This window comes from Antennarius striatus, chromosome 16, assembly GCF_040054535.1.
Source record: "Antennarius striatus isolate MH-2024 chromosome 16, ASM4005453v1, whole genome shotgun sequence".
Lineage (NCBI taxonomy): Eukaryota > Metazoa > Chordata > Actinopteri > Lophiiformes > Antennariidae > Antennarius > Antennarius striatus.
In genome coordinates, this window is record NC_090791.1 from 6278120 (window position 1) to 6299259 (window position 21140).

General features: G+C 41.8%; 2 protein-coding genes across 3 annotated transcripts; one reads left to right on the forward strand and one right to left on the reverse strand.

Annotated features, from left to right (window-relative positions):
* On the forward strand, window positions 1–2928 carry spc24 (SPC24 component of NDC80 kinetochore complex). Of its 2 annotated transcripts, none has more exons than XM_068336582.1 (6): window positions 1–130; window positions 1611–1786; window positions 1983–2127; window positions 2231–2335; window positions 2545–2621; window positions 2714–2928. In XM_068336582.1, the coding sequence occupies exons 2-6, from the start codon at window positions 1621–1623 to the stop codon at window positions 2824–2826; spliced, it is 606 nt and encodes a 201-aa protein (XP_068192683.1). In that variant the 5' UTR covers window positions 1–130; window positions 1611–1620; the 3' UTR covers window positions 2827–2928. The 2 variants fall into 2 exon arrangements, with proteins under 2 accessions (XP_068192683.1, XP_068192682.1); XM_068336581.1 differs by lacking the exon at window positions 1–130 and adding an exon at window positions 421–819.
* A 2246-nt stretch (window positions 2929–5174) lies between these two features.
* On the reverse strand, window positions 5175–8515 carry s1pr5a (sphingosine-1-phosphate receptor 5a). The gene is made up of 2 exons (XM_068337426.1): window positions 8347–8515; window positions 5175–7763 (listed from the first exon to the last, which is right to left on the reverse strand). Exon 2 carries the CDS (start codon window positions 7502–7504, stop codon window positions 6299–6301), a length of 1206 nt encoding a protein of 401 aa, XP_068193527.1. The 5' UTR covers window positions 7505–7763; window positions 8347–8515; the 3' UTR covers window positions 5175–6298.
* Between the last annotated feature and the right edge of the window lie 12625 nt (window positions 8516–21140).

Consider the following 21140-nt stretch of genomic DNA (forward strand, 5'->3'; position numbering starts at 1 on the left):
CTTACAGTGATGCTCCAACTTGGATATAACTGTCCACAGATCAATCATGTTTTAATAAGAACTAAATACATTATGGAGAAGCAACCTAGATCCATATATAATCTCACATTGACTGAAGACTTTGGAAAAGGTAATGACATTTTTCCTGTAATTTATGTGCAACTAATAATTATGAAAAAAGTTACAGATGTAATAGAATTTGATCCTATTTCTATTGCTGCATTCACATTGTTTAGAGGAGACAAACAAATAAACATACAGTTTAAACCTCCTCCTGTAGTAATAAAGATTTTAAAGAAATTTGTGTTTCGCCAGCCTGATGAAAGCCAGGCGATCTTGCTTGTAATATCAAGATGAGACAGAAGTGAAGCAGAATGTCCTTGAAAGCAAGATAGACAGACCAACTGTCAAAATAATCACATTGATTTTCTGTCTATTTAGTCCGAAACATAATTTGTATGGTATCCTATTGCTTCAAATCAAAACGCAATGAGTTTGTCATGGCTCTGCTCCTACATGTGCGAATGTGTTTGTGTTCCTGTAAAGTGTCAGGATTATCATGGGTCGTATCCTCGATCAATACCGACAAATATGAAATTTAGGTAGATTATTAATCCCGGAGGATTGACGGTGAACATTGGAAACAAAAATACTGTAGTTTGCGAATGAGAAAACTAAAAGGTGACTGAAATATGGTGGCGCTGGATCGTGTCCTGCCGGTAGGTGGCGACATAAATCTAAAGGAGGTACCAACGAAGAAGAAGTGGAAGAAGAGGCGGGCGTAGAGCCTGAATTTGAATCACGGAGAGGAGTCGACAGGTTTGTCGTTTCTGAACTTGAATCTAACGTTTTGTATATTGTCTCTGCTAACTTTTTTTTTTTTTAATGAAGAAGTTAAAAGCTAGTTACGGTACTTTTCACATGTGAACGGCGCGTCCGTGCTGCTGTTTACGCTAAACGTACCGAAGATACGTTCGTACGGCTGTCGTTGCTAACAGTAAACAGTGAGGTCCTTCATGTTAGCCAACAACTCACGTCCAACTTTATCAAACGTAGTTCTGCAGGAACAACTATTAATCCGACGCTCATTCTTCAGTTTCTCCGTTCGCTAGACACTGTTGTGTTCTGAAAACTACGGTAGTTAACGCGATGTTAGAAAAGTATAATATTTCCATGTAGTAATTCAGATCAGATTAACAATGTTTATATAGGTTATCAAACTTCAACACCAAATGGGTGCACTTTTAAAACTAGAGAACAATCCAGAGTTTTGCTGTAGTTGAGTAATAGCTGGAATAAATCGTAGGAGCTCGACATGTTTTGGAGTACACTAAACCGATATTACTATTACTAAAGTTCTGTTAAATTATACAAATGTTAAAGTCAATCCACTGGACTTTAAGAAAGTTTCCAGTGGATTGACTTAAACAACTTTGTATGACCATGACCTGGAAAAATGAGAATTTACACAGACGTTCTGTTAAATTAAAAGTGCTTATTTCTACCACCCATGAAGAAGTTCATGTTTATTCATTCATCTATCATTATTAAAGCCTCACTCCTGCAAAGAAACAAGCTAATTGTAGTCTCATTTGCTGTGTGTTGTGTAGCATCACCACTATGTCTCAAGGTCATAAATTTCAAGACTTGGAGGAAACTGGAGAGGCGCTGGTGGCCTTCATCAACAGCAGCCAACCCGAGAAACTGGGACAAGTGAAAGGAGAACAGCGGGCGCTGTTTGACCAACACATAGAGACAAAGAACACCGTGACGCAGATTTTAAAAGGTGAGTAATGATCTCTTGTTTCTCGGCTATCACAGTTTTTTGGATTGAGGTGCACAGTCACTGCCATTTAAGGATTGCCCAGACCTTATGTCTTATCCACAGTACAATAATGTCTCATTTGGGTGTAAGCAACAATTACCCAGATTACATCTTTTATCCATGCATGAAATTTTCCACCACTCCTCTACATCTTCAGATGTGGCTCAGACTGAGGAGAGTGTGGGCCAGAGGCTGCTGATCATGGAAGAGCAGAAGAAGCAAAAGGAGACTGAGCTGAGGGATGTGGAGGAACAGCTGAGGCAGTACACTGCCAAGAGTCAGATCACTGACTCAGAACTGCAGTATCTTTTATACCACTGCATTAAACCAGAGTCTTTCAGTACCATTCCTTAGAACTGTATTTCTTTACCATTTTCCTCGTTAGCCTCCTTAATTCTCCTTCAGATTTCTGCAAAGGGAGTTGGAGAGTCTCAGAAACACTGAACACGACCTTCAGACTCTTCAGAACGAGGTGGATGAAGATACCACTGAGGTCATCCCCTCAGCAGTGTGAGTGTCAGAAATTGTACTTCTGCAGTTAAAATCCAAACAATCTTAGGAGCTCTGTCAAATACTTTAAAAATTAAGTATCCCATTACTTGATTTAATTATTGGAACAATTTGTAGAACACTCTGAACCTATGTTAAGCAGCCCACTATTCTATTACTAAATGAATCTTTGTAGCAGCTCCAATTAACCCTAACCTTTCCTTCAACAGATATGTTGCTCAGGTTTACTACCTAATAACCAAGATAAAGTGGGAATATGACACACCACCCAACATCTTAAAAGGAGGTACTGTGCTCATTGTTTGTGCTCATCCTTTGCATTGTGTTCATTCCATGTGATGTGTCAGTATGGCTTCAGATAATTTCCTTCTCTTGCAGTGCATTATGGGGCAGATCTTGCCACTCCCGTCAACATTGACACGTATGTGCGATCTCGGAGTGACATCAGCGACCATCTGTGGAACTTTGTCAGCACTCAGTGGGAGCAATAGGGTGTTGATGGGGGGTTTTTTTCTCAGAAATGTTGTGTATATTATTTTTGTGTCAATGAATTTGTTTCCTCCTGTCCTGTAAAACATTTAAATTACTTTTAAAACAACACTCTTCGACTGCTCTTTAATATATATTTTAAAAATTGTTTTACGTGGAGTCATCACACATTTCTGTATGTGGCAATGTCGAAGCTACGTGGGAGTTTGTCACTCGCCACTAGAGGTCGCTGCAGGTGTACTTTTAGAATTCCTACGTGGTTTCTTGTGACACTGGAGAGATCAACAGTTTTCTGCATAGGGCTATTTTAATGTAAGACGACAGGAGCCGTGATATCTATGGAAATTGTTAGCCGAGGAGGACTGCAAAAGCTGCAGAAGAAGATTATAGGCATATTAGTAATAATAGTTTTGTACAGTTGAGGTAAAGCATTCTCTGTCTTCATCAGGTTTTACCTGAGCTCAATTCCCAACTACAGTCAGTAAACTTTAATCTTAGTATTTTAACATCTTAAGCCACAATTTTAGCTCTATTTCAAACTGTTCATTCAAAAATCTATGCTAATGTGAAAACACAATCAACATCTTACTGGTTAATATAAATTCACTAAACAGTCATCTGTAATCCTATCAAGATGCTTTATGCTTCTAATCCCAAACACAAATTGTGATCATCTAAATTAAATTGAACTTGAGTTTTATAAAATTAACTTTCTATGTTCATCTGGTTCCACTACTGAAACTGAACCGATGTTGATCAAGATATAATATGTTTATAAAGTGGTGAACACTAACATTTAGTTTGACATTACTCTGCCAAGGAGATGGTGTCTTCTGTCTCTTGGTTTGAAAATCAGCAGGATTATGCAAAAACTACTGGCATGTAGAATTAAGTAAACAGCCTTTTTCCTCTCACCTGTGTAGACATAGTTGACTTTACTCATCAGTTTTACAAAGATACTTCACTTCTTCACTCAAAAAAGCCAGTTGTGATTTTCTTTCTAATAAAGCTTGTGATCTCCAGCATGACTTTAGAATTGAGGTTGAGTTCCTGCTGAAGCTCTGATTGGGTGTTGAAGTTGCAGGGATGAGTGTTGGTGAATGACCTGCTGCTTGTTTTCATCCAGAAAGAGCTCTGACCACAGAAGATCTGAAATTAATCATCTCTCTGAGCAGATAAAATGTCAGCAGCTGTAAGGCAGATTTTAACTCCAATTTTAGACTTGTAGAAGTAAGATATCAAATGGTGACAATAAGGAGCTGAACCAGTGGAGCTCTCTGAAAAAGACAGGCATGTTCAGATACAGGATTATGCAAAATCTACTTCACAGACTTTCACCAAGCTTTGTGGGAGCAGGCATAATGAGTCAGTTCACACCATAAAATCTAAATAGGAGCTCTGCATGAAGAGATTTTACTTGCTTTTTGTTTTTACCTTTTCCCCTACAAGTCAAAAACAAGTGAACCGTTTTACCAAAGATATGGATCAGGTCTCTGGATTGGTGTCTTTTGACGGTCAACCTACAAACATATTATGACTATGGGAGTCTGTAAATACATCCATATGCAAACTAGTCAAAATTCAGCCGTATGTACTGAACATGCAAAAAAATTAGGTGCATATTAATGTATCAACAAAATTGTATGCCACCACTGTTTACCACTGCAACACGCTGGTGGTTTAGAGCAAGCAGGGTGGCATTTAGGGAGGCTAGATCACATCCTGTAGGCTTGAAGAACCGCACTCCCATGTGTGGGTTCTTGACGGTAAGCGGAGCAGCTGTGTCTGCAGCTTCATCTATACCTCGCCCACAGACTGAACAACACGTGGTTTATATACAGATGAAATTCAAACCACACATCTGGCTTTGTTTCCTTTCATTGTTCCTTTATTTGACTCATTGTGAACTAGTTCACTTTAATACTAAATATCAACTCATTTCTGATATGAACGTTAGACGGGTCTCTTGGTGCTGATGCGGCATCCATCAAATGTGACTAAGTCTCAACAAAAAGACACATTTCTATTGTGTCTAACTGTTCATTTATAGTCATAAGCCCAAATTATTCCATATTTATACAAAAAAGAAATTCATATCAGCAAGTAACTCATTTCTATAACTAATATTCATGACTTTATGAGATTCCAGTACTAAAAAGAAAAGCCATGCACTTTTACTCTGTATAAGATAATTTACTGCATTATGTTGAACCTGGGAGTAATCAAAGCGGTGAGTACTATAAACGTTTGTTTTGTTTCGTGCATAAGCATCACTCATGAAACTTTAATTCACAGACAGATAAAAATTCTCTAAGAGAAATTATATTTAAAGAAAATACCAGCCTCCATGTAAACGTCATTCACATGTTTTATTCAGTGCACATATAAAACTGGCATAACTTAAGTGATTTTTTTTTTTTGTACAAAACAAAATACAGCTACAGGCAAATTATTTACAAAGTATACTAAAAATATCAGTTAATATAAATTTGATTCTTTTACATTTAAGTACAGTCTCAAAAATGTTCTGTTTCCATGTCACGTTCACCACAGTGAAATTCCCCGGCTCTTTGAAGCTCAGTCTGTTATCTGATCTCTGCACTGTGGGAAAAATGAGATCTCCACTCTTTGACCAAAAAAAAAACAACCCAAACCCCAACACAAAATAGATTTTCTTCAAAATGGAAAAAGACTTTTACATCTTTCATATCGCTGCGATGTCCTTGTGTGTTAAAAACAAAGACGGCACCGCTGAAACCTTATCAGTTTTTTTCATTCATCACGCGTCGCTGCATTTGCAAAGGACCTCCAACACTGCAAACCGCTCAACGCAACTCTCCAGATGATGTGTTCAGTGCATCTCGGGACCTGTGATCTCACTTGAGGGGACCTCTACCCAACATGACTGCTGACCAAAACTCACATGGCAAAAATTACATGGTGTTGGCAGCAAAGTCTGGGTGTGGATGCTGTGTGTTTGTCCAAACATATCATTATATGCTACACAGGGAGAGCAGATAAGGAGAAATGTTTTGCCCCGGTCTATCAGATGTGCAGCATAATTAACTGTATTTAAGTGAAAAGTCTGCACACAACCTTTGATTTTTGTTTATGTGCAAATATAAACAAAATTGGATCACATTTTTTTTGTCCTCTGAATAAAAAAATACTGGCCTTCACTTCAGGATCTAAGAGTTGAATGCAATGCTTTTTTCAGGACACTTGTTAATGCATTGACATTTCCTCTTTTTCAGAAATGAAATGTTCAGAATATGTATTAAAACTCCACGGCTCTCTGCAATTTGGATGTCAATCACAGGACAAGCTTATTTTGTTCCATCAAGATTAATACCAAAAACTATGGCAGCGTGCAACACAAAATTTCAGTTCCTGTTGTGCGTGTTGGCTCAACAGGAGCTGGTATTCAGCTCAGATTTGAGCAAACAAGTCCTCCCAGAGTTACAGGAGCCACTGTCATGTTCTGGAGATCCTGGGGTAAATGGCCTTGATAGTCGAGGGCGTTAAGTTGCTGGATGACACTGTGGTCTCCAGTCCCTCCAGTCTGTGAGAGGCTGCATCAGTCTTACTGGTGCTACAGTCTAGGAAAGGCATCCCAATCTTCTTCACCTGCCCATCTTCTGTTAGGAGGCATTGTCTGCAGAGCAGCCTGATGATGGCCTTCCTCATGTCCTTGCTGGTCAGGGTGTAGATGATGGGGTTGAGAAGGGAGTTGAACATGGCAATACCCAGGAAGTAGTCTGCCTTGAGGAGTACCTCGCAGCTTTTGGCTGGACAGCAGAAGTCCAGCAAGAGGAGGATGAAGAGGGGCAGCCAACACGCGATGAAGACTCCCAAGACAATGGTGACAGTCTTCAGGAGGGACATGTACTTCTGGGACTTGCGGTAGAGGCCTTTGCGCTGTGGAACCGAGGCAAGGCGCTGGGTGTTGGACTTAACAATGCGGAAGATGCGGACATACAGCACCACGATGGACATGAGGATGGCGCTGAAGACAGTGATGCAGAACAGGATGTAACTCTTGGCGTAGAGCGGTAGGACTGTGGAGCAGTGGTCCAGCTGTCCCATGCAGTTCCAGCCCAGGACAGGTAGGATGCCCAGCAGCACCGACAGCACCCAGCTGGCCCCGATCAGAGCAAACATCCGGCCCTGTTTGTCCCCCTGGTACGGCTTCATCCTCACCATGGTAACATGCCGCTCAATGGCGATGGCCAGCAGGCTGATGACTGAAGCTGCCAGCATGATGAACACGCCCCCCTCTCTCAAGAACCACAGCACCGGAGTGATGTTTAGCGTCTTGGCACCAGACATGATGATGTTGACCATGTAGGTGAAGCCTGCCAACAGGTCAGACAGAGTCAGGTTGCCCAGTAGGTAGTACATGGGCAGGTGGAACTTCTTGTTCTTCCAAATGGCCACGAGCACCACAGCGTTTTCGATGACAATAAGCAGGCAGACCAGCAGGAAGACGATGGCCTCCGGTTTGAGTCCGTCTGTGTACTTGTCCTCCTTCAGTTTGCCCGTGTAGTTGTAGTGCAGAAGGAGGACAGCGTTGCTCTGGTACTCGTGAAACATCTGCAGCATGTTTCCTGTGGGGGGAGACATGGGCATGGACGAAGGGGGTTCAGCAGCATGGGCAGCGTGGAAGGACTCAGTGGACATTGGTGATGCGTTCGGAGGTAGATGCTTTTTGTTCTTTTCTTGGTGTGAACATTAAATCCCCAGAGATGGTGTCATATAGTCCTGCGGTGGAGCATTTCTTTTTTGCTTAGGGTTAAAAAAAAGACACACACGGAGAAAAAAAGTTCCTTTAGATGTTATCAAAAAGGATTTCCTGTGGTTTGAAAAAAAAATTTTCTCCCCCCAAAAATCTGTTGTTTTCAGTGCGCGCTGCGTCCAACAGAGGGCGACGAGAGTCAGCCTGCGTCCAACAAGGGGACAGAAAGTTAGTGTTAATGACAACAATTATATTAACAAAACACAGCAAACTGAGGAAATTTACAATCAGGTAAAATATCCAGAAGGTATTCAGGTGATAATAAAAAAAAAGTATCTTGTTCAATAAAGGGTTAAATAATATTGTTTAATCGAATTAAAGTTGAATATTTTATTAATGCAATGATCTAAATTTAGAGTCAAGTGGTTTCCTGACAGACAGGATTTAAATCCACATATAAGAAACCCGAGAATTAACTCGCAGATAAAGGTTTACCTATAATTTTTTGTTAAAATACGCGCGAATGTAACGCGCAAAGACAATTAGAACGAACTCTCCTGTTTTTACTGGCATGTGTACAGAAAAATAAACAGTAAACATTATGAAGCCAAATACATACATTATAATGCCAAGTGAATACAACTCAAAATAAAGTGATTATAAACGTATAGCAGCAAGCAGCACAGAGACGTTTCGCGTTCCAATGAGCATCTTCAGAGTTCCGACACAGTTGAAAAGAAAATTTAGAATTTTAAAAAAAATAAATAAATAAAAAGTTTTCACGCACCTGATTCAAGGTAAATATCCAGAGAAGCTGTCGTGGATGCAGAAGCGAACCCCACGGCCGGTGGGGAGCAGGACGCGGACGATCACCGCTCCACAGCGACTGACAGGAGAGTGTGACGCGGGAGCGCAGCGGGGCAGGACTCGACACGCAGTGGGCCGGCCCACGCTGATCCACTAACGATTTCCCAGTTCCTTCTTCTGACCCTGTACGTTTTTGTGTTTTTTTTTTAAATTTGCCCTCGGGGGGATTAGAACTCGATGACTGATTGTCTGCTGCGTCACTGCAACAGAGGAGGAAAGTGATTTTTATTTTTCCAAATGATCTGTTTGCCTCCAGGTGCAGCGAAGTTTGTGTTGGATGTCACCGGGTGGTTTTGTCTTCCATCTGCTTATGAAGTGTAACTGGTTGCAGATCATTATGTTGTTCATCTGGTTTGTCAGATTGTGTGGAAATCTGTCTCTCTCTCTCTCTCTCTCTCTCCCGTAGTTGTGAGATAACAAACAACGCCAAAAGACGCAAACCAAAAAACCGCAATTTAATCAGTTGAGACCTGGTAATTCTTGGGAGTGGTTTCTAGTACAGAAATGATCTTTTAGCTATTGCATAAAATGATCTTCTTTCTCCCACACATGTCAAATAGAGGTTTTTATCCCCAATTTAGGTCCCATAAAGTCATTTTAATATGTTTATATCTTGATCTTAGATTTAAATTTAAGCACAGAGAAACTTTCCACCTTCATCAGATTAAAAACTTGTTTCCAAACGTGACTGAATGACTTAGACTTACTTTAACTTCTTAAAAGTCTAGACTTCAGTTATTATTTTTCTTCTTTCTTTGAGAACATCACAGGAATAAAGAAGCAGCTCTTTTCTCTCTTGTCTGGGGTTAGTTTGATTTAATCACCCCAGCAGGAGCAGCAGACACCTCAACCCCAAATCTATTTATCCCTTTCCTGCCAGGGTTAGGCAACTGGTTCTCAGAAACTTCTAAAGCTTTGTTCATCAACTAATTCATCATGGAATAGTAATATTGATCAGAAACTATCATTTATAGATTTTTTTTTAATTTCTCACACGTTTTGTCTCCAGGTTTTTTTAGATGCAAGGATTTTCTACTATTTTCAATCCAAATGGAACCAAAAATAACAAAATTAAGTGTTTCATATCCACAGCATATATATTTATACTTAATGTATACAATGAAATGTGTGAGTATTTTGAAAAACAATATATTTCCACTAAACTTTTATTTGGGCATATTAAAAATGCCCAAATAAACATATAAGGAAGCACATTTAAAAAACTATTTTTCCTGGTGAATCATTTATTCTGTTTAGGGGAAATTGCACAGGATGAGTCAACAATCAAATTTGGATAGATCAGTTTCATGAATCATTTCCGTAATAATTCTTTATTCACTCATTTGTCATAAAAGAAACTGGGAACTATCCCACAACACTGATTCTGGCCGAATTGGAAATTGCATAAGCTGATGGTGAGTGAGTGAAGGCCAGCCTGGACCTTCTCTAAACAGGATGCTGCCTCATTGTGCCTCGAAAGGAGAGGGATATCCTTGAGAAAAACAACAGATGAGGTCATTGGTAGGAATCGACACACGGAATCAGGGGGATGTGACTGCAGGCTGACGCGCAACAAGTGCCGGGGGTCACATCATCGTTTCCACAGCCTCAGTTAATGAAAGACGCGACTAAACGTGCTGCATCAGATAATCCAGACTTGCCGTTTTATCACGACTCTGCTTTCACCTCCCAGCCTCTATTAATAATCCTTATTTTGCTCACGTTTCGGCTGATCGTCTGACCGCACTTTGTGAACCAGCAAGTTCCAGTTGGCGTCTGCGGCTTATGCTCCCTGACTCACCGTCGTTCTGCCTTTCCTTTGCTCCTTGAGGCCCACCCAGGAGATAACCAGGTTGACCTGTCAAGTTGCATTTACCCCCCCTGTGGTGACACTGTGACAAACTCTCAGTGTGCCTCCTCTGATTAGTTTACACACAAAGACAAGACAGCAGGACTCGCTGCTGGTTTTTTTCACCACACAGTAGGGATGTGCTCCGTCACGACTCGTACCCCCAGGCCACAAGCAAACAAACCTATGTGGACTGACTAGTCTGGACCCACCCAGTCGTCTTAACGCCTGGAGTATGGGAGGTTCTGTCTGCGTTCACTATGTTCTGTTCTCCACTCTGGGTGAGTTTTCCTGTGACGTCAGTCAGCCCGTGGACAGGAAGTCAGCCAATCCTGCTTTTGTCATGAGATCCAGCTTTAGATCTCGTGTTTTCTCCTTTACTCACATGGTGACAAGACATAAATAATCATTAAGTAACTTCAGGACAAAGGTGACGCCCCACACAGCCCAACCTTTCCCCTTGTGCTGCTACAATTGAGACTCAAAATACAAAGACATCTAGAAGCGTCCTGCGGCATTAAATTCACACATCGAACACCAAAAGAAAGCTGCTGCATGTCTGGAGTGTGAGGTGTCAGCAGTGGCCCACATGAACACAACACCTCACAATGAGATTCTCACCTCCTACTACCAGTAACACAGTTTAGTGCAACGCCGATGCGAATAATTCACACCTTCATACATCAGTAGGTTTCACCTTTTTGGAAATAATGAAATGATAAAGAGACACTTGAGGGAGCAAAGAGGCAGAGAAATAAGAACAAATACTCACAGACATACAGTGGCTACATCAACATGTCTTGTTTTACATTTGTGGTTCTATTAGAGGTCTAAAGGGCGATAAAATAACCTGGGCTCAGGTCCTGCTCCCTCTATAAGCCACCATCACCTCAGAGGAGGCTGCCCCCCCCCCCCCAGTTTTGGTGTCCTTGACAATAAAACTGAAGAAACGATTTTTGCTACTCTTGGATTTTCAGTTTCAACCCCAAACGATTAACATGTAAATTATGACGAACTTTGTCTGAATGTATTCTCATTCCCATTCTCATTCCCATTCCCATTCCCATTCTCATTCTCATTCTCATTCTCAATCTCATTCTCATTCCCATTCTCATTCTCATTCCCATTCTCATTCTCATTCCCTTTCCCGTTCCCATTCTCATTCTCATTCCCATTCCCATTCTCATTCCCATTCTCATTCTCATTCTCATTCTCATTCTCATTCTCATTCTCATTCTCATTCTCATCCTCATCCTCATTCTCATTCTCATTCTCATTCTCATCCTCATTCCCATTGCCAGTGGAAAAGAAGTTGCAGCAAGAAGTGAAACAACTAATCTAACCCCTCACTCGCAAAGGTTCTGTCTTGTTGGTTAAACAATAGCTGTTAAACTGATGTTGTACATATGAGATCCTACAGGATCACCTGATCTTTCACAAAATTTGATATCATGGTTTATTCATGTCATTGATGTAACAAGATGATGAAATTCATCTTAAGCATCTTAAACTGAGCCATCTCACTATTAGCCTCAGCTCTGAATCTGATTCAAAAATGACTAAGTGTTGTGCAAAATGCTGAGCCAGTAAAGCTCCACATTTGGGAAACTTTCGGAACTAATGAGGAAGAACGAGGTGTTAACCATGAATTAAGAGTTTCAGCAGAGCCTGGTTGTTTTTCATTTGGAAACTATTTGGCGTCTTTCTTTAAAAGAGAAAGTTAACTTAGGGTCATAAGTTGTTTTGTTCGCTCTGTGCGCTGCTTTAGAGAAAATGCTGCCGCAAAGTTCATTTTTTTAAAAAAGAGAAAAACACAGGATCTGTAATGTAGTGCCCAGTTTACTGCTGGTGATTTACGAGAACCCTAGAAATAGCCAAGTCCAGCTCTTGCTCCTTAGTCCATGTGCAGCTGCTGGGCAGTGACCTCAGTTTGAGCTCCTAATGAGGGGAAATGGGAAGAACTTATGTAAATGTTGGATACGTTTCTGTTCCATTGCCTCCATGCTCTCCGGTGTGTTTTCTGTGTTCCTGATGCTCCCTGCTGGTCTCCGCTCCGTCCGACGGCTCGGTCGCGGTCCCGTCTTTTCTTATCCACCACGACTCGGTGACTCACGGTCAAAGTATTCACATTCAGATCAGATTGGAACCGCAACATTAAACTCAAACCCCAGCAAGGCCACAACAAGGGTTGTTCCGCCGTGACTTCTGCTTCTCATTAAGTTGTGTTTTCTCAATCATGCACACAGTCGCAAATCTAAAAACAAAGCAAAAACAAACAACCTGTATCTGTGGAGTTATTTCCATACAATATCCTCTATGGAACCTGTCAGCCTCTTTCACCCTGGCTGACATCTAATCAGTTTACCCTCACCTGGCCCTCACGCTCTAAAGCTGAGCAGATGCATTGAATCTACCATCTTTTTTTTTTTTTTTGCACCAAAATGCATTAATTCATTATTTTTTTTATTTAAACTAAGTCGATTGAAGATTTGCTTTGGAATCAGGAGGCAGATAATCTTTTCTGGAGCTGTTAAAGCCAGCAGGAATTTTTGTGGTTCAAATAAACACAGGAAGTTGCCTCCATTCGGGACACTTTGATTAGACGTAAAGCAAGCAAATGTGAAAGTCAGTTACATCTGTATGCAAACACAAACATCCTCATCTCCTGTGTCAACTTTTCACGGTCTCTCGCTGATGATGAATGTTTAGTCCTTTTTCTCGACTCGCTTTCAGCTTCGTTTATTAATGACCCAGATTTCAACGCCGACATCGGATCCCGTAGATTTTCTCTTGGCCAGCAAAGACAGCAAATCAGTTCAAAATTTATGATTCCAGGAGGACATTTCCATCGTCGTTGTTGTCCCTCAACCTTGTTAGGGAAATATTCAATTCATTTTCTGGCCCAGTGTTAAATGTAAAGAACACTATTCTGAATATGTGTAAAGCACAACCCAACAACCAGCTAGTTTAGCTTATCTTAGTGCCAAAACTGAAAATGAGGAAACAGTCATCCAGCCTCTGCTCAAACCAAATCACCAATCAGCACATTTAAAACTCGCTGATTAAAATGTTATGTTTTCCTAACCATTAACCACAGCGAGGCTAGTTGTTTCCTTCCATTTAGTTTTTTATTCTAAGCTAATTGTCTGCTGGGCTGGAGTTTTCCCTTACGGGCATCGACCTCTTCTTCTGTGGTGACAAACAATTCATTTAAGGTCATGGATATCTCAGAATAAATGCAAACCTTAGAGATTTTCGTTTCACCTCAGGTTTGGTTCAGGTTTATTTTAACATTTCACCTCTCCCCCCTCCAATCATCCACAGCCGGTCCTGCATTCCCTGATAAACCCTGAGAAGTCACCAGGTCAGCTCTGATAAAGACGCTTTGTTTCCTAATAAGGGTTTGCACTGGGAATAAGAACATATTTTAATGTTCTGGGGGATTTCCACTCACATGAAAAAAAAAAAAATCACATAAAATCAAAACAGCTCAAACTGGCTGGAACCAAAATGTATTATAGACAAAATGAAAATCGTTCCTTATTCCTAGAAGGTTGACATTTGAGTTGTTTCCACAGTGACAATGTCCACAGTCGCTAAAGGTTGGTTGGATGCCCGACAGGCTTGCTCATACATTCATGCATATGTATTTTTTCCATGTTGGCTGTTGGAGGGGCTACAAGTGAATGGGCAGCTTGTTTTGTTCGTGGAGTTTTGGGATGAGCTCATCTTGGAGGACAGAATGGAAGAAAGAGTAAAGAGCATTCCCACATCAGGGAAAGGGGGGGGGGGAGAAGAGGGTGAGTGTGGGCAGGAAGAGACTGCATGGTGGGGGTGAGTCATGAGAATTAGTAACCGACCCCTTATGGGAGCTTTATTCAAACTTCTTCAATTACTGACACCACCAGTGGTGCTCATTGTCGGAGGTCAGGTTCTCGGAAAAAAGATCCGGTCAATTCCGAAAAGAGCAAGCGTAGGCAGTATTCAGTATTCGGTATTCGGGAATAAAGTCATAAAGTCTTTTTGTGTCATGACAGCGCTGTAGAAATGAAACATTCCTCTCTGAGACACGTCTTTAGTTTTCTGCCTTCTAAGAGCAAACATGGGAGGCCTCATGCGGAGCATGGGCTCACGTCTCTTTTCAAAGGAAGATGTTTTGTTCTCTGGAGCGTCGAAACCAGTAGCTGCATTTTATTTGCTGCAAAAGCCATGAATGACTTCCACCAGCTTGTTATAAGCCTGCAAAGGTGCATATAAAGGAAGCCAGAGGGCAAACAGGTAGGGAATACAATAGTCAATCTAATACGTATTCAGGAAAAGTCACACATATCAGCCAGACAGACGGATTATAAATGAGTCTGCTGCTGCCACAGCGTATCAGGTAAAAGTGAGTGTGGGGTACTTAGCACCGGGGTTAAAAATACCCTCTGACAACAGTCCATTGTCTCGGCTCAATAGCTCTACCTTCTAGCATACAATCCCACCGGCTGCTCGCGTCTAGGCTTTTCACGTCCAATGAAAATAAGGCTGTAAAGTTTAACCGGGCAGACTCCAGAGGCCGGCTTCCTATCAGGAAGGCCTTCGTGGTTACAAATTCAGTTGATAAGAGTCGACCACACCGCGTAGATTACACTCAGTCCTACAGCAGCAGTCTGCTGTAGCACAAATAAAATGACACAAGATCCAGTTCACGGAGATTAAATGGAGTTTTCATGATGAAATCAGTCTAAAGTCTAAGTCAGAGTTTAAACCATGTAAATTAAAACAGTAAATTCTCATATATCTGTTTGGACATGTCAGCCTAATCCGGTGAAAAAAACATTATAGTGACAGGAATAAGACAGCACAGGTTAACATGTTCATCTACAATCATCTGAAAGACCTTCAAAGGAGACTTTTTGGGATATAACATAAAAGTGAAAAAGGGTCATTTTGTGTTGAAATTTGAATTCCTCAATCTCCTCATATCTGAGGCACTTTGTGTAGTAAATATAATCCCCACATTGTTCCACAGCGGTTCAGGAGAAGCCGAGCAGTAACCCTTCATTACGAGCGAGCGCTCTGAGTGTGGTGTGGGCCCGAGAGGGGAAGCCAGCAGGCTGTTTGGCTCACATAGACCATCACAGACTGGGTACGTTTCACTCGTCCTGTATTTAAGAAAAACCAGAAGTATTGTTAGTCCCTTCTCGGGTTTCATTTGCCATGAAAAGCAGAAAAAGAGAGGGAATTCTGGCCGTTAAAAACCTCCAAGAGCTTCCCTTTGTAGCGTGTTTGTCATGTCTAGTCAGTGACATAAAGAAAAGATAAAGATTATTCTCTTTAATTAAGGGGTTTATATTTGACCTCCCGCCCTACTGGGAGGCTTTTCAATAGCGACGCTCCCCTCTTTATGTCATGTCAAATGTGTGTGAAAGTTTAATGGCGACGCAACAACCCGATCACAACCAGCAGAACAGGTCATCCGTCGTCGGCACTCGCATTGTTGTTAGAGCCATTCCTGCAGGAAGTGATTGCTCAACGTTTTGGAGGTTCTTGTGTTTTTATTGGCTGACACAAATCCAACTTCTGGAACCAATTAAAACCAGCCGAGGCTGGTCGGACACTCACACTTACCAACATAATCATAAACTGTTCTTGTAGTGCAAATCGCACACACACACCCCCGCACACACACACACACACTACCAATTTACACACATGCAAAGCTGCTGGCCTATTCCGACCAATCTGTACAAAAAGTAACACATCCAGTCAAACCGTGATGTTTATTTTTCAGATATCTACTGTGTGAAAAGTGCTGATTTCACAGACTTGTTCTGCGATGAAAGAAATACTCAAGTCTTTACTTAATCACAGTTACATTCAAGCCAAATGAGTCCACATAATTCAATTTCAGTCCGTCAACACCAGATAAATCTCTGTATTTCACAGGATTAAAACCTGTGACAACATTCCCATGCTGACACACTAGTAGCAGCTTGTTTCTGGCCAACCGGACCGGCAGAGATTATTTTCCCAGAGCATCAGAGGAGGATGTAAGGGCTGCATGGCGGCGCCGTTCACATGAAGGTAGCAGAAGTTCCAGGTTTCAGCAGATCATAGATGTTCTCGTGATAGTTTGCAACTCCATCACAAAGCAGAATCACACACATATTAGAATGCCAGGATACTCCAGGGCGAGTGAGTCACATGTGTTCTATGAGTTCACGTAACCATTAAATATATAAAGGATTAATGAAATGCAAGAGATGCTTCTTAAATGGGATTTTCTGTCTCGGGTTCCTTCAAGTGTCGACGCCCAGAACGCCAAATCATGAGTCAAAGTTCATCTAAACTTAACTCACGTGAAATATTAACCCGGATTTACTTCATTTACCAACTGACTGAAATTGAAATAGAATTAAGGAGTTTTATCCACAACTTTTAAGCTACACCTTTGCAGATAATAAAAAAATAGCTGCTCAAAGTAATTTTTATGATACAATGCGTGACCCTGTCATCACACAGAATGTCGTGACAAACGATGCATCGGCTATGAAGCGGATGTAGGACTCCCGCTGCGGTGAACAACCTCTTGCTATGTGGTTCTGGACTGTATAACGGTGACCCGGGGTCCCCCAGCACCCCGCTGCCCGCACTAGTGGCTGCGTGGGTTGTGGAGTTATGGGAGGTATTCCACTGTAAAACCTTACCAGGGGACAAAGGGTTGATTCTTCCCAGCTCCTCCAGACCCTGGAGGCTGAGTAACCGTAGCCCCACGCCAGAGCGCTTGTGGCGACGATCCTCTCGCTTCCCAGGGAGCCGAAACTCTCCAAAACCCCCCTCCACGTCTGGATACTTTCACTTCCACCGGACACAGAGAGGAGTCAGCTCTGAGCACTTTTTACGGTGAATTCCTCTGAGATGGAAGTATTTCTGAATAGTCTCATCCTATTGTACCGTCTGTTATGATGAGAGAATGAGGCGCCGGGTCATTCCTGAAGAAGGTAGTTTATTTGAACACATGGTTGCTGTTATTTCCGTGATTAGCCTTGGAGATTCCTATTCTTGATCTAATTTGGAAGTGATTCTGGTGTCTTCATCTTGTTTCAATTGGAGCCAATTATCTCTGAATCCCAATCCCACCGCGCTCGCCGTGAGTCACATGTTTATGCACGCTCGCCAGTTTGATCACTATAAACAGATCGCCGCATTGCTGGAGATGAATGAGGGGTTACACATCAGATGGAACGGGGTTTGTTGAAAATTGATGGTTTTACTGGATGTCTTTGGGGGGGCGGGGGGGGGTGTGATTGGGCAGAGCAGGAAGAACGGGGAGCTGAGGTTTCATTTTGTTTGGACAGCAGCGGTTTTAATGAGATGATCCTCAGTTAGCCCGGATCCCTGCTGCCGTGTTTGTATTGTTAGGATTTAAGGATTCAGATTAACAACAAAGAGTGTCTGGACGGCACATGTGAGTCCCCCCCCACCCCCCAAGAGAGAGCTGGCCGACCTCACTGAGCCTCAAAGTCGTATCTTGGAAGTTCGCAGGTCATCGGTCACGATTCTCCCAAGACTCTTCACCACACATGTTGTGTCCCCGTTGAGTTCCTCCTCTCCCTGACGCTCTATAAATGTTGGCTCGCCTACTTCCCTTTCCCCGAGACATTACTGTCAGCCAATCAGCTGAGAGGGAAGATGCTCCAGTTAAAGAAGCTGAGATGCTTCAAACATCTACAGACAGGATGATTTTGGGTCTTAACATTAAGTTTGACATCACACATCAGTCTTTAGTATACATTTAATCTATCATTTAAAGCTTAGTCCATGAATTTAATGTCTTTGCCTGATTTTCTGACACAAATGTGGAACTGATTAGTTTTTGATGCACAGAGAAGAATAATTAACTTCTTTAAATTAAACACAAAAAAAAGCTCATTTCAGGTATAGGAGGCCGTCAGAGAGCTGGTTTTAAAGTACACCTGTAGAGCATTATGTGTGGTTTGCAAACTTTTTTTTTTTTTTTTTTTTCCGATGAGAACCGACAGAAAGAATCTGAGGGTGGGCTGATGGAGTTGTTTGGGGTTTACATCACACGTCTCTGTGCATTTCTGTGAGCAGAATTTAACAAGGAAAAGATTTAAAAAAAAAAAAAAAAAAAAACCTCCAGGTTGGCCGCAGGCCTTTCAAAGAAAAAATTCACATGTCTGAAATCCACGTCACTGCTGAGAAAAAATATATTAACCACACACACACACATACACACATACACACATGCATGCACAAACACACACCAGGCCCAGACAGACTCCATTAATTGAGCTCAGACAACAGCATGAAGATAAATACTGGACTGGATCCTCCGGTTGTGAACCCGACAGAAAACAAAGAGAGGATTTGCTTTTTCAGATCTCCAACGTGTCCTGGTGTCCACAGAAAGGAGAGGTTTCCAGTGAAGTGTGACTACAGACGTCCGAGTGTCGTTCTGTCTTTATCTTCTGCTCATCAAACAGTCGAATGAAGAACAAGTCGAGACATTAGTCACTGAAGCGGGGACCCTGCAAACATCTGCACTAAAACATTTACGGAACAAACTTCATTTCGTGATGCAGCAAATGAAGATGGCAGCTATTTTGCAGAGGGTTGGAATCTCCATCCACCCCCCCCCCACCCACCCTCCCAGCTTTAAGAAAGATGCATGTGCATCAGCAGAAAAACTCCATCAGGACGGATGCGTACAGCTGATTTTTTTGCAGGCTGTATCAGCATAATAGCTCAAATCTTCTGGGTGGAGCAGGTGTTTACTTTTACACACCGCAGAAACAGATTCTCATCACACCTCAGTCTTCAAGTTCACATGCTTTCTCATGCAAAAGTTGTGTTTCCAGAAAATTCAGTTTAGATTCAGAGTTACTGGAAAATTAAGGGTTATATTTTTAGAAGAGTAAAACTGTCTTATTTATTAAAACATTATTCTGTTCTTTTTATGGAGGTGTTTGTGAGCAGAGCTAAATAAAACACAGACAAATATATTCTAATTTCTGTATGAGGATGTTTGCGGGACAAACAGCAAATAAGAGTGAGAATTTGGAGTGAAAACATGTTTACAGAAAAACCCTTATGTCAAATAAATCCCAGCGACCAGCCTGTTCACAACAACTGACAGACTTGTGACAGTTTTACAGCTAAAATATTCCCTCCCTTCACACATGAACCAAAGTACTGCACAGAAACTTGGGAATTGGGATCATTAGAAAATCCACAGGAAGTTACGTGAAGTTTGCAGGAAGTTATCAATGGGTCCAGGAACAGTGATGAGTGCACACACTTTCCAAAGTATGCAGTGGACAACCTTCATAATGGATGCAAAAACCTTTTTTTTTTTTAACAAGGCAACCAGGAGGTTTATGTACAAGACCACAGAATGAAGAGACTTAAAGGCATTAGTCAGCTTAATAATCTGTTCAATTTCATTGGATGAGTCAACATCTCATTTATTTTAACAGACGCCTGGGTGTTGGTCGTCTTCAACCCAGCATTTCTCACGTAGGTCTCAACTCTTAGGACACAGCCAGAAAGGAGGAAGTGGCGCTGTCCTTCTTTCCTAACTGAAACGCTTTACCTCTGTCTTCATTGTGGGGGCCGTGCTGATGTTTGGCGTGAGTGGAATCGCTCCGTTCTGAGGTGGGTGTGTCTGTTTTTTTTCCCATGACTTCACTGTTTTCAGTTGTTGCTCTCTAACCGATTTGAAAGGATGTCCACAGCTGGACTGCATCACTGGAGGAAATTTGGCCATACTCTAAGACTATATATAGAATGTAGATCATAAGCGGTTTTCTTGTTTAATTCAAATACTTTGTCCGCAAGCTTGAAACGAAACAAAGATAAACTCTCTGTGATTTAAGGGTCTGTGACTGTAATCTGCAAGTAATTTCCTGTTTTAATGCAAATGTCTGTGCTGCTTGCTTTGCACCAATCTTGTCCCGTGCATTAAAAAAAAAAACCTTTGCTGTCAAAGTCTTTGCAAGCCCTCCAACCACCACCATCATTTAAGTGGTCTTTGTTCCCAATGTTTCACATTCAAATGAGCAATAAAATAAAAACTTTCTACTAAAAAGATCTGGCTGCTTCTTTTATGTTCTGAGGACTGGGTTGTGTCAAGAGCAGCAGCCGGTAATGGGTGGTTGACCACACGAGGGTTCTCGCTTTGCAAAAGATTACAGTAAAGCAGTGGACCTCAGAATTACCCACCCTGCACAACACCACTCAAAAATAACCATTCTTCCCATAGGGGCCAGTTTTAAACGTCTCCACCCACGCTTGCTGCCCTTTTTAACATCTCTGCTGTTTGGGTTCGTCCACAGAGTTCATCTAATGACCAAAAAAAAGGGCTGCTCGGTTTGGGGAGTCTGAGCTTCGTCCACAGGGATTCTTAAAAGTGTAGATGAAGGAAGAGGAGGAAGATTAAGGGAAGTGGAAACACTTCTCGTAGTGCATTTTCACAGGAAGTCATTATTTACCAGTTTTCATTCTGTCTGCGAAGGCCTGGAGTCGTGTGTGTGAGTGTGTGTGTGTGTGTGTGTGTGTGTGTGTGTGTGTGTGTGTGTGTGTGTGTGTGTGTGTGTGTGTGTGTGTGTGTGTGTGTGTATGCGTCTGTGGAGCTGCTAGATTACGTCGCTGATACGTTGGAGCCCAGAAATCCCCTAATGATAGCGGGAATGGTGGGGTCCTTTCTGTTTGCCTCTCATGAACTTCTCATTGGAATATGTGAATGTTTTACCTTCTGCAGAGATATCTGCTTTCAGATCTCACACACAGTTGAGAACAAACACCAGCAATCACAGATTTTAACCTGAAAAATCTTTTTTAAACAATGTCCGCATTCC